This window comes from Solanum stenotomum, chromosome 8 (assembly GCF_019186545.1).
Source record: "Solanum stenotomum isolate F172 chromosome 8, ASM1918654v1, whole genome shotgun sequence".
In the NCBI taxonomy this organism is placed as follows: Eukaryota; Viridiplantae; Streptophyta; class Magnoliopsida; order Solanales; family Solanaceae; genus Solanum; species Solanum stenotomum.
The window spans coordinates 9,562,568-9,574,206 of record NC_064289.1 but is presented as its reverse complement, the minus strand read 5'-3'; the positions used below and the strand labels follow the sequence as shown (position 1 = coordinate 9,574,206).

The 11,639-nt window shown below is 37.1% G+C and overlaps 1 protein-coding gene and 3 non-coding genes across 4 annotated transcripts; all 4 read left to right on the top strand.

Moving 5' to 3' along the window:
- Window positions 1-704: 704 nt before the first annotated feature.
- On the top strand, window positions 705-6,060 carry LOC125874818 (TGACG-sequence-specific DNA-binding protein TGA-2.1). Its single transcript, XM_049555849.1, has 7 exons — window positions 705-818; window positions 898-957; window positions 1,090-1,167; window positions 1,253-1,304; window positions 2,488-2,759; window positions 4,051-4,299; window positions 5,565-6,060. The coding sequence occupies exons 4-7, from the start codon at window positions 1,271-1,273 to the stop codon at window positions 5,712-5,714; spliced, it is 705 nt and encodes a 234-aa protein (XP_049411806.1). The 5' UTR covers window positions 705-818; window positions 898-957; window positions 1,090-1,167; window positions 1,253-1,270; the 3' UTR covers window positions 5,715-6,060.
- A 507-nt stretch (window positions 6,061-6,567) lies between these two features.
- LOC125875319 (U1 spliceosomal RNA) lies at window positions 6,568-6,728 on the top strand. Its single transcript, XR_007447388.1, has one exon. It is a non-coding gene; the product is annotated as a U1 spliceosomal RNA (small nuclear RNA).
- A 1,257-nt stretch (window positions 6,729-7,985) lies between these two features.
- Window positions 7,986-8,146, top strand: LOC125875310 (U1 spliceosomal RNA). Its single transcript, XR_007447379.1, has one exon. It is a non-coding gene; the product is annotated as a U1 spliceosomal RNA (small nuclear RNA).
- A 2,425-nt stretch (window positions 8,147-10,571) lies between these two features.
- Window positions 10,572-10,732, top strand: LOC125875321 (U1 spliceosomal RNA). The gene has a single exon (XR_007447390.1). It is a non-coding gene; the product is annotated as a U1 spliceosomal RNA (small nuclear RNA).
- Window positions 10,733-11,639: the final 907 nt, after the last annotated feature.

Here is an 11,639-nt window from a genome sequence, read left to right as displayed (position 1 = left end):
CCATAGTATCCAATAAGAGAAAAGTGTATAGTCAACAAAGGAGACAATAACATCAAGAAAATAATGTGAGAGGTGAAACTCAGTAAACGACAAAAGACTATATGATCACAGACAAGAACTACAAGATCAAGGCTAGGACTACTACAAACGCTACCCACCAAAACCCTCGCACGGGAAGACAACACGCTAGCCCCACTAACCTTCAACCTTAATACGCGACCTCCACTCCTTCCTATCTAGAGTCATGTCCTCGGTAATGTGAATCCAAATTCACAACTGTCAAGAATCCAAATTCGTTAAGGTGTTCAAATTTTAAACTTTAATCTTATGTTTTCTTTGTTAGATGAACTTTTCAATCATTATTACTTTAATAAATGTCACCACTGATACAATAAATGGAAGTGTGTGTTATTGAATTATTAATTCAAAATATAAGACAATTATTTGTATTGTAAAGAAATGGATAAGTGGAATAGATACAGAGGACTTATGTTAACCAATCCCAACTAGCTGTTATTGAGCAATAATTGGTTGATTGTCTAGGTTTCATCACTTCAATTTCATACTTGAGTCCCCTCATGATTTTTGTATTGTTTGTGGACCTTTTTGTTTCAATAATTGTTATTGCATGCTTAAAAAATTAAGCGGAAATTTCTTTACTTGAAAGTATAACATTTTTCATAATCTGGTTTGCGTTCTTACATTTGAGTCATGTATGAAAATTCTTTTCCATTGTGCAGATTGAGACGGGTCAATCCAGGGCTATTGCAGCTTCTGATTCCAGTGACAAATCAAAAGAAAAAGTCTTGGATCAGAAGGTCCGTTTCTTACTATTTAGTTTTAGAAGAGGAGAACTTCCTTTCTTATTTTCTTTTTGCTTATTATCACTGCTTGCAGACATTACGGAGACTTGCCCAAAATCGTGAAGCTGCTAGAAAAAGTAGATTGAGGAAAAAAGTAAACCTTTCTTCTCTCATTCTCCACACTAGTTTGTCATTTTAGTATATGAGGAATGCTGAAGAGAATATGTCAGCTGATTGTTTCTCACTCGTCTTTAAATGACTAATTCCGTACTTGCTTATGCTGCAGGCATATGTTCAACAGCTGGAGAATAGCCGGCTGAAGCTATCGCAGTTGGAGCAGGACCTTCAGCGTGCACGTCAACAGGTATTGGCTTCTTCCTTGCTTTTGGGAGGACAACTTGAGGAGGTTCCACAATCTTTTCTTATTTTGTTTATTTGTCCAACTGAAGGGGAAGTACATTTCAAACATGGCAGATCAATCAAACGGAGCGGGCGCCAGTGGTATGCCTTTCTCTTGTAGTTCCCTTTTTTCATTTCAACAAACAAGAAAATTGATGGGTCTTCTTCTAGATCTGTTGAGGAAGTATCACTTCTTGATACTAAATTGAGCTAGGAATGGGTTGTTATTTCATGTTTCTTGCATTTGATTCTGTTACCATCTGTTGTCTTTAGTGTTTCAGTTGCCACATTATTTCTTTTTTATTATTGTTCATTTTCTGGAAGTCCTGTATTGCTTTCCGTATTAATTGACCTGTTTTCTCCACTGCCATATTTCCTTTTCCCCAGCCACTTTGATTTGCTACACTTGAGCCGAAGGTCTTTCTAAAATAGTCTCTCTACCTCTACGAGGTAGTAAGGTCTGCGTATACTCTTCCCTCCCCAGACCCCTTTTGTGGGATTACTCCCAGCAGGACAGACTACACTTGATGTGATAAAGATCGTTCTAGGAGAACAAAACTGGGTATGTTGTTGTTGCAACTTCCGCAGTTCGACAATACTCTTTATTGTATCAGCTATGATATCATTAAAATCATCTAGATGTGCCTCTCATAGATGATAATGACAGGATTTGGGTAGTTCTAGGAAAATTTGGGTGGAATCAGAATGGTTGGTTTCACTGGACAGAAAAGCGTCCACCATATTGCAGTCAAAACAGACATTTTACATGATGGCTATCTCTATCTTAAACTCGTCCTATATGCACTTTATGCACCTTTCAGCCTTTCCAGGAATATTTCGTCTCTCATATGTTGTGTGTCGCGCGGTCTGTGTTTAGGAAGCAAATAAGACGGAAATAATGTGTGTTTTTAATTGAAGGAGATTGTAGAACTTCAGTTTTCTTGATTTTCCCTGATTGACTGGACTCAAATAATGAGATAACTTGTGAAATCCATCTGTGCGTCGATACGCTGTGGATGACATTTAATCCGAAATTGAGGAACAAAGTAAACTGCAACTTTCAATTGGTACTTGGTTTGATGTTCACAAGTCTCACACTTGTGATGGTTGCTATGATTAAGATAACGAATGAATCGGTTGCTGCTTTATGCACTCAGTTAAATACATGACTTTTTTGTATTAGGCTGGCCATTCTTAATAAGATAACGTTCAACCCCTAATTTTTGATTGCACTGAAAAAGTTTTCTCGTGCTAAGATAACCTTTCAGATGCTGCTGTTCTGCAGGGACCTTAGCATTTGATGCAGAATATAGTCGATGGTTGGAAGAACACAACAAACACATCAATGAGTTGAGAACCGCTGTCAATTCACATGCAAGTGACCCTGAACTGCGAAGTATTGTGAATAATGTCACTGGACATTACGATGAGGTCTTTAGGGTGAAAGGAAATGCAGCCAAGGCGGACGTATTCCATGTCTTGTCAGGGATGTGGAAAACCCCTGCCGAGCGGTGTTTTATGTGGATTGGTGGCTTCCGCCCCTCGGAACTTCTTAAGGTGACCTTCTTGCTTTCATATGCGGTCAATTCTGCGTCTGTTCTTGTATATTTTCCATCTAGACTTTCCCTGTAAAGGATTATAAAAAGCTGTTGTACTACTTGATCATGTATGAAAAGGTCCTATTGTTTGCAGGACTAATAAGTTCTTAGTAGTGTGGAATTTCATTGATTTATGCTTGTGAAAATTTACTTACTAAAGATTGGGTGGTTTCACTTTCCGAACTAATGAGGTGCCTTGTGCTTGTAGTGTACAATTGCATTTTTATGTCACTATCTTCTATAACACCATCACTGTAGTCTTGTGACCTGGGATAGTAAGGTCTGACATTCTCCTTCAAATGGCATGGACTTACAATTATTGTACTGACGCTTTTGGTTTTCTTCTCGTGTTCACTGCATAATAGCATCTCTAAACAAACTTGATGCCTAGAAGCAAAAACTTGGATGAAATTGTGTGATCATCTCTATCCATCCCGGATGAGGTTTCCTGAGCTTCTTCAGCTTGGTGATGTTATCAGACTTCCAGTTGCATCTGATGTTAATATGCTTTCACTCTGTCCGTTACGGATGTTTGTGCAGGAATTATATCAGTGCTGTACATTATATTTTCTTCTGTTCTTGTGTCATTTGTTCATGAGTCAATCAGATGTTGATAATTTAAGAACTTCAAGTTGCTTCTGTAGATAACACCCTTCTGTGTATGAGCTTCTTTATAAATTATACATTATTTCTTTATAACCATCTAATCCGTAGGCTGAGATTGTTCGACATGTAAAGAGGAGGTGCGTGGATGCACCAGTAAGGGACCGTGGGAGATTGATTGTAACAGGAGTTAGGAGAGGGAGAGGTAGGCCGAGGAAGAACCGAGGGAGGTGATAAGACAAGACAAGACATGACACAACTTCAGCTTAGTAGGTAGCGAGTAGGTAGAGGAGTGTTGTCACACTTTGTGTGGGAGAGGCAGGGCCTAGCCTTCTCTACGCTTCTCCTTACTAGTAGTATTATTTAGTAGTCACGTAGTTTCCTTTAATGTGTATTGCTATCTTTTGCTATTCCTTTTCGTCATTTGCTCTGTACCTTGCTATTTTGTTGCTACCATGCTTCAAATTCTTTTCTTTTCTTTCGAGCCGAGGGTCTATCATAAACAACCTCTCTACCCACAAAGGTAGGGGTAAGGTCTACGTATGTCCTACCCTCTCCTCTCCTCTCATCTCCTAACTCCACTTGTGGGATTACACTGGGTATGTTGTTGTCTCATTTTTCGTGAAATGATTTCTTTGGTAATGCAGCTTCTAGTCAATCAGTTGGAGCCTCTGACCGAGCAACAGTTAGCTGGCATTTACAACTTGCAGCAGTCATCCCATCAAGCAGAAGATGCTCTTTCACAAGGTATGGAGGCATTGCAGCAATCCTTGGCGGAGACATTAGCTAACGGATCTCCTGCTACTGAAGGGTCATCAGGAGATGTAGCTAATTATATGGGTCAGATGGCAATGGCTATGGGGAAATTAGGGACTCTTGAAGGTTTTCTCCGTCAGGTAACTCTATTTTTGCTGCTGTTTCCTATTCTTTGTTTGCTTAAATTGTTTACAGTAGATAAGCTGCAAATGCTCGTTCAGTTGTTTGAACATGTGGCAAGCAAATGTTGTTCTGGAGGTCTTTGTAACTGCACAGAATCTTCAGAATACGTCTTGTTTGTATTGGTCTTTGGAAAGAAAGTTTTGATACCTTGTCCTAAGGCTGGGCACCGGACCGGAATGGGACCACCGGACCGGAACGAACCGGTACCGGACCGGAACGGGACGGTTTGACCGGGTTGTTGACCGGTACCGGGATGAACCGGACCGGAACTACCGGGATGGAGGCTCAGTTCCGTCCCGTCCCACTATATACCGGGATAGAACCGGGACGGACCGGAATGGACCGGAACGGAACGGGATGGGATAAACGGGACGGCACATATAGCTATTTCAAAAAATAATTATTTTTTTTGAGTTATTTTGAATTACGAAAATACGAATGTTTTTTTTATTTTTCTAAGTTATATTAGTTTATAGTATTTAAGTTTTAAATTTTATAATAATTTTACTTAAGTTTATTTTAAAGATATTTTTTTTAATATTTACGTATATAAGTTTGTAAGTTAAGTTTAATAAAGTTTTTTTTTAGTTTTTGAGCTTATGTAGTTATGTTATAAGTTTTAAAGATTTGAATCTTTGAAAGTTTATAAGTTATTAAGTTATACTTATAACTTGTAAGTTAAATAACTTAAGTTAGTAATTTTGAAAAAATTAAATAAACAAAAAAGAAATGCTAATAAAAGTAAATAATGACAAAAATATTATTTTTTATTTTAATTAAAAATGATTTACCGGGACCGGACCGGAACCGGAATGAACCGGTACCGGTATACCGGTACCAAATCATGGTACCGTTCCGTTCCGTGTACCGGTTCAATGTATTCCATCCCGTCCCGAATACTACCGGACCGGAACGGACCGGAATGGAACCGGAATGGACCGGAATGGTACCGGTACAACCCATTCCGGTGCCCAGCCTTAGGCTTGTCCACTTTTATGTCCTTTAACGAGGTCATAAAATAAGTGAAGGGTTATGTTCGCCAACGTTCTTAATTCAACAATTGTCCTTCCGTCTCATACTTGTATCTCTCTTGTGAATTATATGATTCAAGACAGCCAGTCATGTTCATAGATTTCTGGTTTGTTATATTAGTTTAATGTCGTCTCTGGAGGCAAAATACGTGAAGCTAAAAGTCTTTGCATCTTTCTGGCTCTTTTAACAGGCGGACAACCTGCGTCAACAAACATTGCAACAAATGCATCGCATATTGACAACCAGACAATCAGCCCGTGCTCTTCTTGCAATAAGTGAATACTTCTCACGTCTTCGAGCTCTCAGCTCTCTTTGGCTTGCCAGACCACGAGAGCAATAAGTATGACATGCATCGCAATACTCTACTGAAACTCAGATATACTACTTCGATACACTGGCCAGTATATGAGATCCAGCTAAGTTACTATATGTAAAGTGGTATTGTATGTGCTTGTGGAAGTGCAAAATTTGTTTTCTTTCTCCTTAGGTTTTTAGAATGCCAACATTTTACTCTGTGACTTAGGAACCAATAATGTACCTGTGTTTTTAGCTTTACAAGGAAGAATCTCAGTTAGGGATATTAAGAAGTGTAATAGATATTTAGAAAGTTTTATGCTTAAACAAATTATAGCTTGTGACTTAAAGGTTCTCTTCTGATATGTCGGAAATATACAAGCAGTTTATCATTTTTTCCCTTGTATATTTCTGCAAGAAATGTTAAAATCTGTTGTTATTTATCGTCCATAAAATCTAAATACACCAATTTATGGGAAATTAAGGATGAATATGCTGATATTTTTCTTTTTCTTCTTTATACTCCAGTTTTCTGAATTATAAATGTTATACTCTACTTTTCAAGGTCAAGTTGAACCATTTTGAAGATTAAAAACATGTAGGTTACTTGTTTTCTTCTTCTAACAAGTAAGTTGTTTTAAATTGTCGATGTGTGATATTATGTAATGATGAAGAACGACACTTTATTCAAATATTACATTTATCAAAATAATACGATACAATATATTATCAAAATATATATAACTATTATTCAAACAAGGTGTAAGTACTTGGTCAATCAAAGATTCAATCCATTAAATAGAGAGAAAAATCTCTCATGAATTTTGTCCCACATCGTTATCTAAGAGAAGTTGAGCAAAAGCTGCAGTATAAGTAATGGGCTGAGCAGACTGTAGAACATACATACCTGGACGGGGTCAATGGGCGATCAATAAGACCCATGGCCTAGGCTGGTGACCTCCATTGCACTTTGGAGGGGTGCCTGCCTAAGGTCGACCCAAGTGGTCGAGCCTACGTCATAATTTGTTGCTGTGGGGGCCTGCGTTCGCGCGGCCCCTGCCCAAATCTTAGCCCAAAACTTGTTTAGCTCATCTGAATTTCAAGTGAGTCTGGTAAACATATAAAATGTTAGTAAGGGTTGAATGATGGAAACATAAAATAAAGAGATAATTAAATCTTATGTCATATAGAGGCGCGGTAATATAATTCGTCCTTTCAACATTCACAATTTGCTTATCTTCGCCATATCATTGTGGATGAGAATGATTATATATAATATATGTATCATGTAGTTCATAATTATAGAACTCTAAATGTTGCAATTCACATGAAACTCTTAAATGTTTATGCCCTTTTAAATGAACCTTACAATTATCATCAACGGGTGCCATTTTGCTGCTGGTTAGTTTAGCGTGTTGTGTATGTTACTGATTACTTGGAGAACTCAATTGCTGTGTTTTTTTGCCAAAACCATTCAATAAGTTGATCAACGAGGTGGCTGCAATACAGCTTGTGGATGATTCCAAGAGTTTGTGCTGCATTTTCTTAAGTTTGGCAAAATCCATTAGTCTACAAATTAATACCTGTTTGAAAGACTAGTTACAGATTGCTAAGCTCTAGATGACTTACTTGTACAGAAATTGGTTTACTACAACAACTGTTTATATGGCATTGTCAAGAGTTGCTTTGGCTGATCGATACAAAACCAAGATCAGCTGAAACAGATAAGGGTATGGCCGGTTTGCTTATGGTCCTTCGGTTTGTAAGATCAATGGCTATACATGTAGTCAACACTCCTATTAGCTGCTACTGTATACATTTTCATGTAAGCTTCTAGACTCTTGTTGAAGGGACATAATAAGATTCTAAACAAAATCAACCTGAGATTAGCATGACCTGAGGAAGCTGGTGATGCTATATAAGAATGTGTGTATTATATTATATGTTATCGAAAATTCATCCTTTCTTAGACAACTTGCCTTGTTTCTTCAGTTGATTGAGCCATATCCATTTAGAACTCAAATCTGATTTATTATGTCTCTTGAATGCTCTCTTTGAGTATAGACTTTTAGTTTTTTCCTCCATTTATTTTGATGATTGTTATGTTACTAGTGACTAACCTTTTGTTATCCATGCTGGAGAGAATGTCAGCGTCGGGAGCATGAACTTTTTGTTATCTGTTAATTTTCTTTTTCTATTTCAAAACAGAATGCTAAAGAGAGTAACGCCATTTCGACTAATTCTCCCACATCAGTATCTGAGAGAGAAGTGGAGCAAAAACAGTAGTATTAATAATGGGCTGAGCAGACTGTAAAACATACTTACCTGGACGGGGTCAATGGTTGATCAATAAGAACCATGGCCTAGGCTTGTGACCTCCATTGCACTTTGGAGGGGTGCCTGCCTAAGGTCGGCCCAAGTGGTCGAGCCTACGTCATAATTTGTTACAGCGGGGGCCTGCGTTCGCGCGGCCCCTACCCAAACCTAAGTAAAAATTTCCCTTAGAAAACTTTTTGAGTAGGGGAATGCTCATATTTTCTTATTTAAAGTGCCTTGATTCAGATTTTATCTGTACTTTTTGCCAGAGGAATAGGAACATGAAGCAGCAACTAGAGATTAAACTGTTTAAACTTGAGGTTTGTGTATCTGTTTAGCAGGTCTTTATTTTAACTTGGTCACAAGACCATGAAGTTGGAGACATAATCTTATTGCCTACACGGGTTTCTGCTGTTTCCTTTGATAAATATTTAGAGTGACATCAAGCTGAGAACAGGTAATATCTTCTTGTTTGAGGAACCTTTTGTCTTAATTATCTCTACTTCTACTTGGTGATTGTTGCTGTCGAACACTGTGATTAAACTTATATACTCCCTCCGTCCCTATTTATTTGTCAAATTTTGACTCAACACACCTATTAATAAAACAAGGGAAAAATGACAAATATATCTCCGAACTATCGTAAATGGTATGCATATAACTTTCGTTATACTTTTAGTACATCAATGCCCTTACCGTCCAAATTTTAGAGCGTATATACTCTTTATAGTAACGGTAGTACACATGTCTTAATCCTATGGACCCGATATTTATTAATTTTTTTGTCAAAATTTAAAAGCCCCACCCAACTTAATTTTTAAAACCCACCCAAATACGTAATACCCACCCCAAAAAAAGAACTCAAAATCCCCAAATCAAATCACTCCCCAAACCTAGTTTCTTCTCCTTCTTCTCTGTTGTTCGTCGGTCCAGCAAAGAATCAGATTAACTTGATGTATTTTGTATCTAGTATCTTATTTAAAACTCTTAAAAATAAGTTCTATCTTTGGATATGTTAAGTAGGAGCCTATTTGCATACAACTTATGTGTTTATGGAATTATAAACTAACAAAAAAATTCTTTAAAACAAAAACCCAACACAATAGAATAAAAAAGAGAAGGAAGAAATTTCTCTTGCTCTCAATATATCACCACATAAGATTAGATAATAGAATATATAGTGGAAACAGATGATCATCTCATATGNGATTATTTACGTTTCATCTGATGATCCACGACAAATAAGAAATTAAGCAGAAAATTAAGTTAGCATTTTTTTTTTCAAAATATTAAACATATTATTTTCACCACCAACAAAATAATACGAAAATAGTATCTTATAAATTGAAACAATTATCATAAACATTTTAAAGCTTTTACCAAAGTATTGATCATATTTCTTCTTTTTTAGTATGTGCTAATTTATAAAAGAAATTGTCTTAAAAATATTTGTTATGATCGCGCGAAGCGCGAACATGTTAACTAGTATTAGAATATATGAAAATAAAGATAACAACTATATTGACATAAAATAATATTTCTTTTCAAGTATAATAAAATAATTCCTTTTGAGATACTAGAATCATTTTTGAGAAACGAGATGACTCGGAAATTATAGTGACATCTTGATGTTTTGATTGCTTTGAATAAATACTAGCTACACTTAAAGTTTCGTGAGAAGACTCTATATGATGTGCTTCAGGAAGAGCCAAAGATGTTGTAGTTTTACCTGAAGCTCGTCATGAGAAGTATCAGAACCTCAAGGATAAAGACGAAGCTATTGAAGTGTAGTTTTACACTGATGTTGTCACCAGATGATATTGCACAAAATACATACCCGCGGAGCATACCTCTTTCGTTTTCTATCTCTCACTTTCGAAACGTATGTTGAAATAGGCAATGGATATTGAGGACAAAAAAACATAGAGAAGTTGCAGCAAGGGAAAAGGAGGTTGCTGCAATCGCGTAAATGGCAAGGAGTATGATCAAACAGGAAGGCACAATGTGATGGTCATTCACTTTCAACAAGGTGAAGTTCTTGATTAATATTGTAATTGACTAACATATGACCATATTGTAGATCGTCTATATAATATTATGTGTTGATATGAGCTGAGTGCATCATATATAAAGTAAGAGCCTTAGACCTTAAGATTTCCAGAAATAAAAACATGTGATGACGCAGATTGGAGCCTATACATAGATTGGTTCAGGTCTGATACACTTTAGGTTACATTGCTCGGACTCTCCAAAAATGTTGCTGCACTCGTATCGGATCCTCCAAAAATGCAGTACTTTTGGAGGATTCTACACGCACCTTTCAATGTTGTTGATGAAAAGTCCGAGGTACATATGGAAATGTATCTGAAGAACTGTTCTCTAACAGCTTGTTTGATTAGGAGGGAAATTATTTTCTTTAGTTCTTGTATTCAAAGAGAAACAAATAGTATCCATTACACTGATTTTCTTTTACTATCTCCAAACAGAAAGCTATAAGGAGTAATAAGTGATTCTCCCACATCAGAAGTTAAGAGAAATGTGGAACAGAAGCAGAAGTATTAATAATTGGCTGAGCTAACTGAAAAACATACTTACCTGGATGGGATCAATGGGTGATCAATAAGACCCATGGCCTAGGCTTGTGACCTCCATTGCACTTTGTAGGGGTGCCTGCCTAAGGTCGGCCCAAGTGGTCGAGCCTACGTCATAATTTGTTGCAGTGGGGGCCTGCGTTCGCGCGGCCCCTACCAATCTGAGACCAAAAGTATCTGGTTTATAGTAAGAGCTTGATGACAGGTAAAGCAACCCTAGCGTATGCTCTATTTCTGCTGATATTGTGACCAGCTGATATCACAAAATACACACCAATGAAGGTATAACAAGTTTGAAACGCGCATATTGAGGTCAAAAATAGCGTAGAGATGTTGCAGCAATGGAAAGAATGTTGCTGCAATCACGTAAATGGCAAGGCGTAATGTGATGGTCATACACTTTCAACAAGGTGAACCTCTTGATCTGTTGTGTACATTCATAGGGAAAGTAAGAGCTTCCAAGCTTAAAATTCCGGAAATAAATACATGTCATGAAGAAGTTTGGCCCATAGACTGATTTTAGGCATGTAATTTTGGTTGTGCTGCTCGGACTCTCCAAAGTAAGCGCCTCCATTCCAAGCTTAAAATTCCGGAAATAAAGACATGTCATGAAGAAGTTTGGGCCTATAGACCGATTAGGCATGTAACTTAGGTTGTGTTCCTCGGACTCTCCAAAGTAAGAGGCTCCAAGCTTAAAATTCCAGATATAAAGACATGTCATTAAGAAGATTGGCCTATAGACCGATTTAGGCATGTAATTTAGGTTGTGTTGCTCAGACTCTCCAAAGTAAGAGCCTCCAAGCTTAAAATTCTGGAAATAAAGACATGTCATGAAGAAGATTGGGCCTATAAACCGATTTAGGCTGTCTTGCTCGGACTTTCCAAAGTAAGAGCCTCCAATCTTATCTATTTTTTTTGAAATTAGCATAATTTTCTTAGTATTCTAATTTTTAAATTAAAGTATAATTTATGTTGAATAAGGTGACAAACTTACGTTTTTTTTTTTTGTAATTTTAAATCATATTTATGTACGTTATGTTGAAAATTGACATAAAAGTATTATG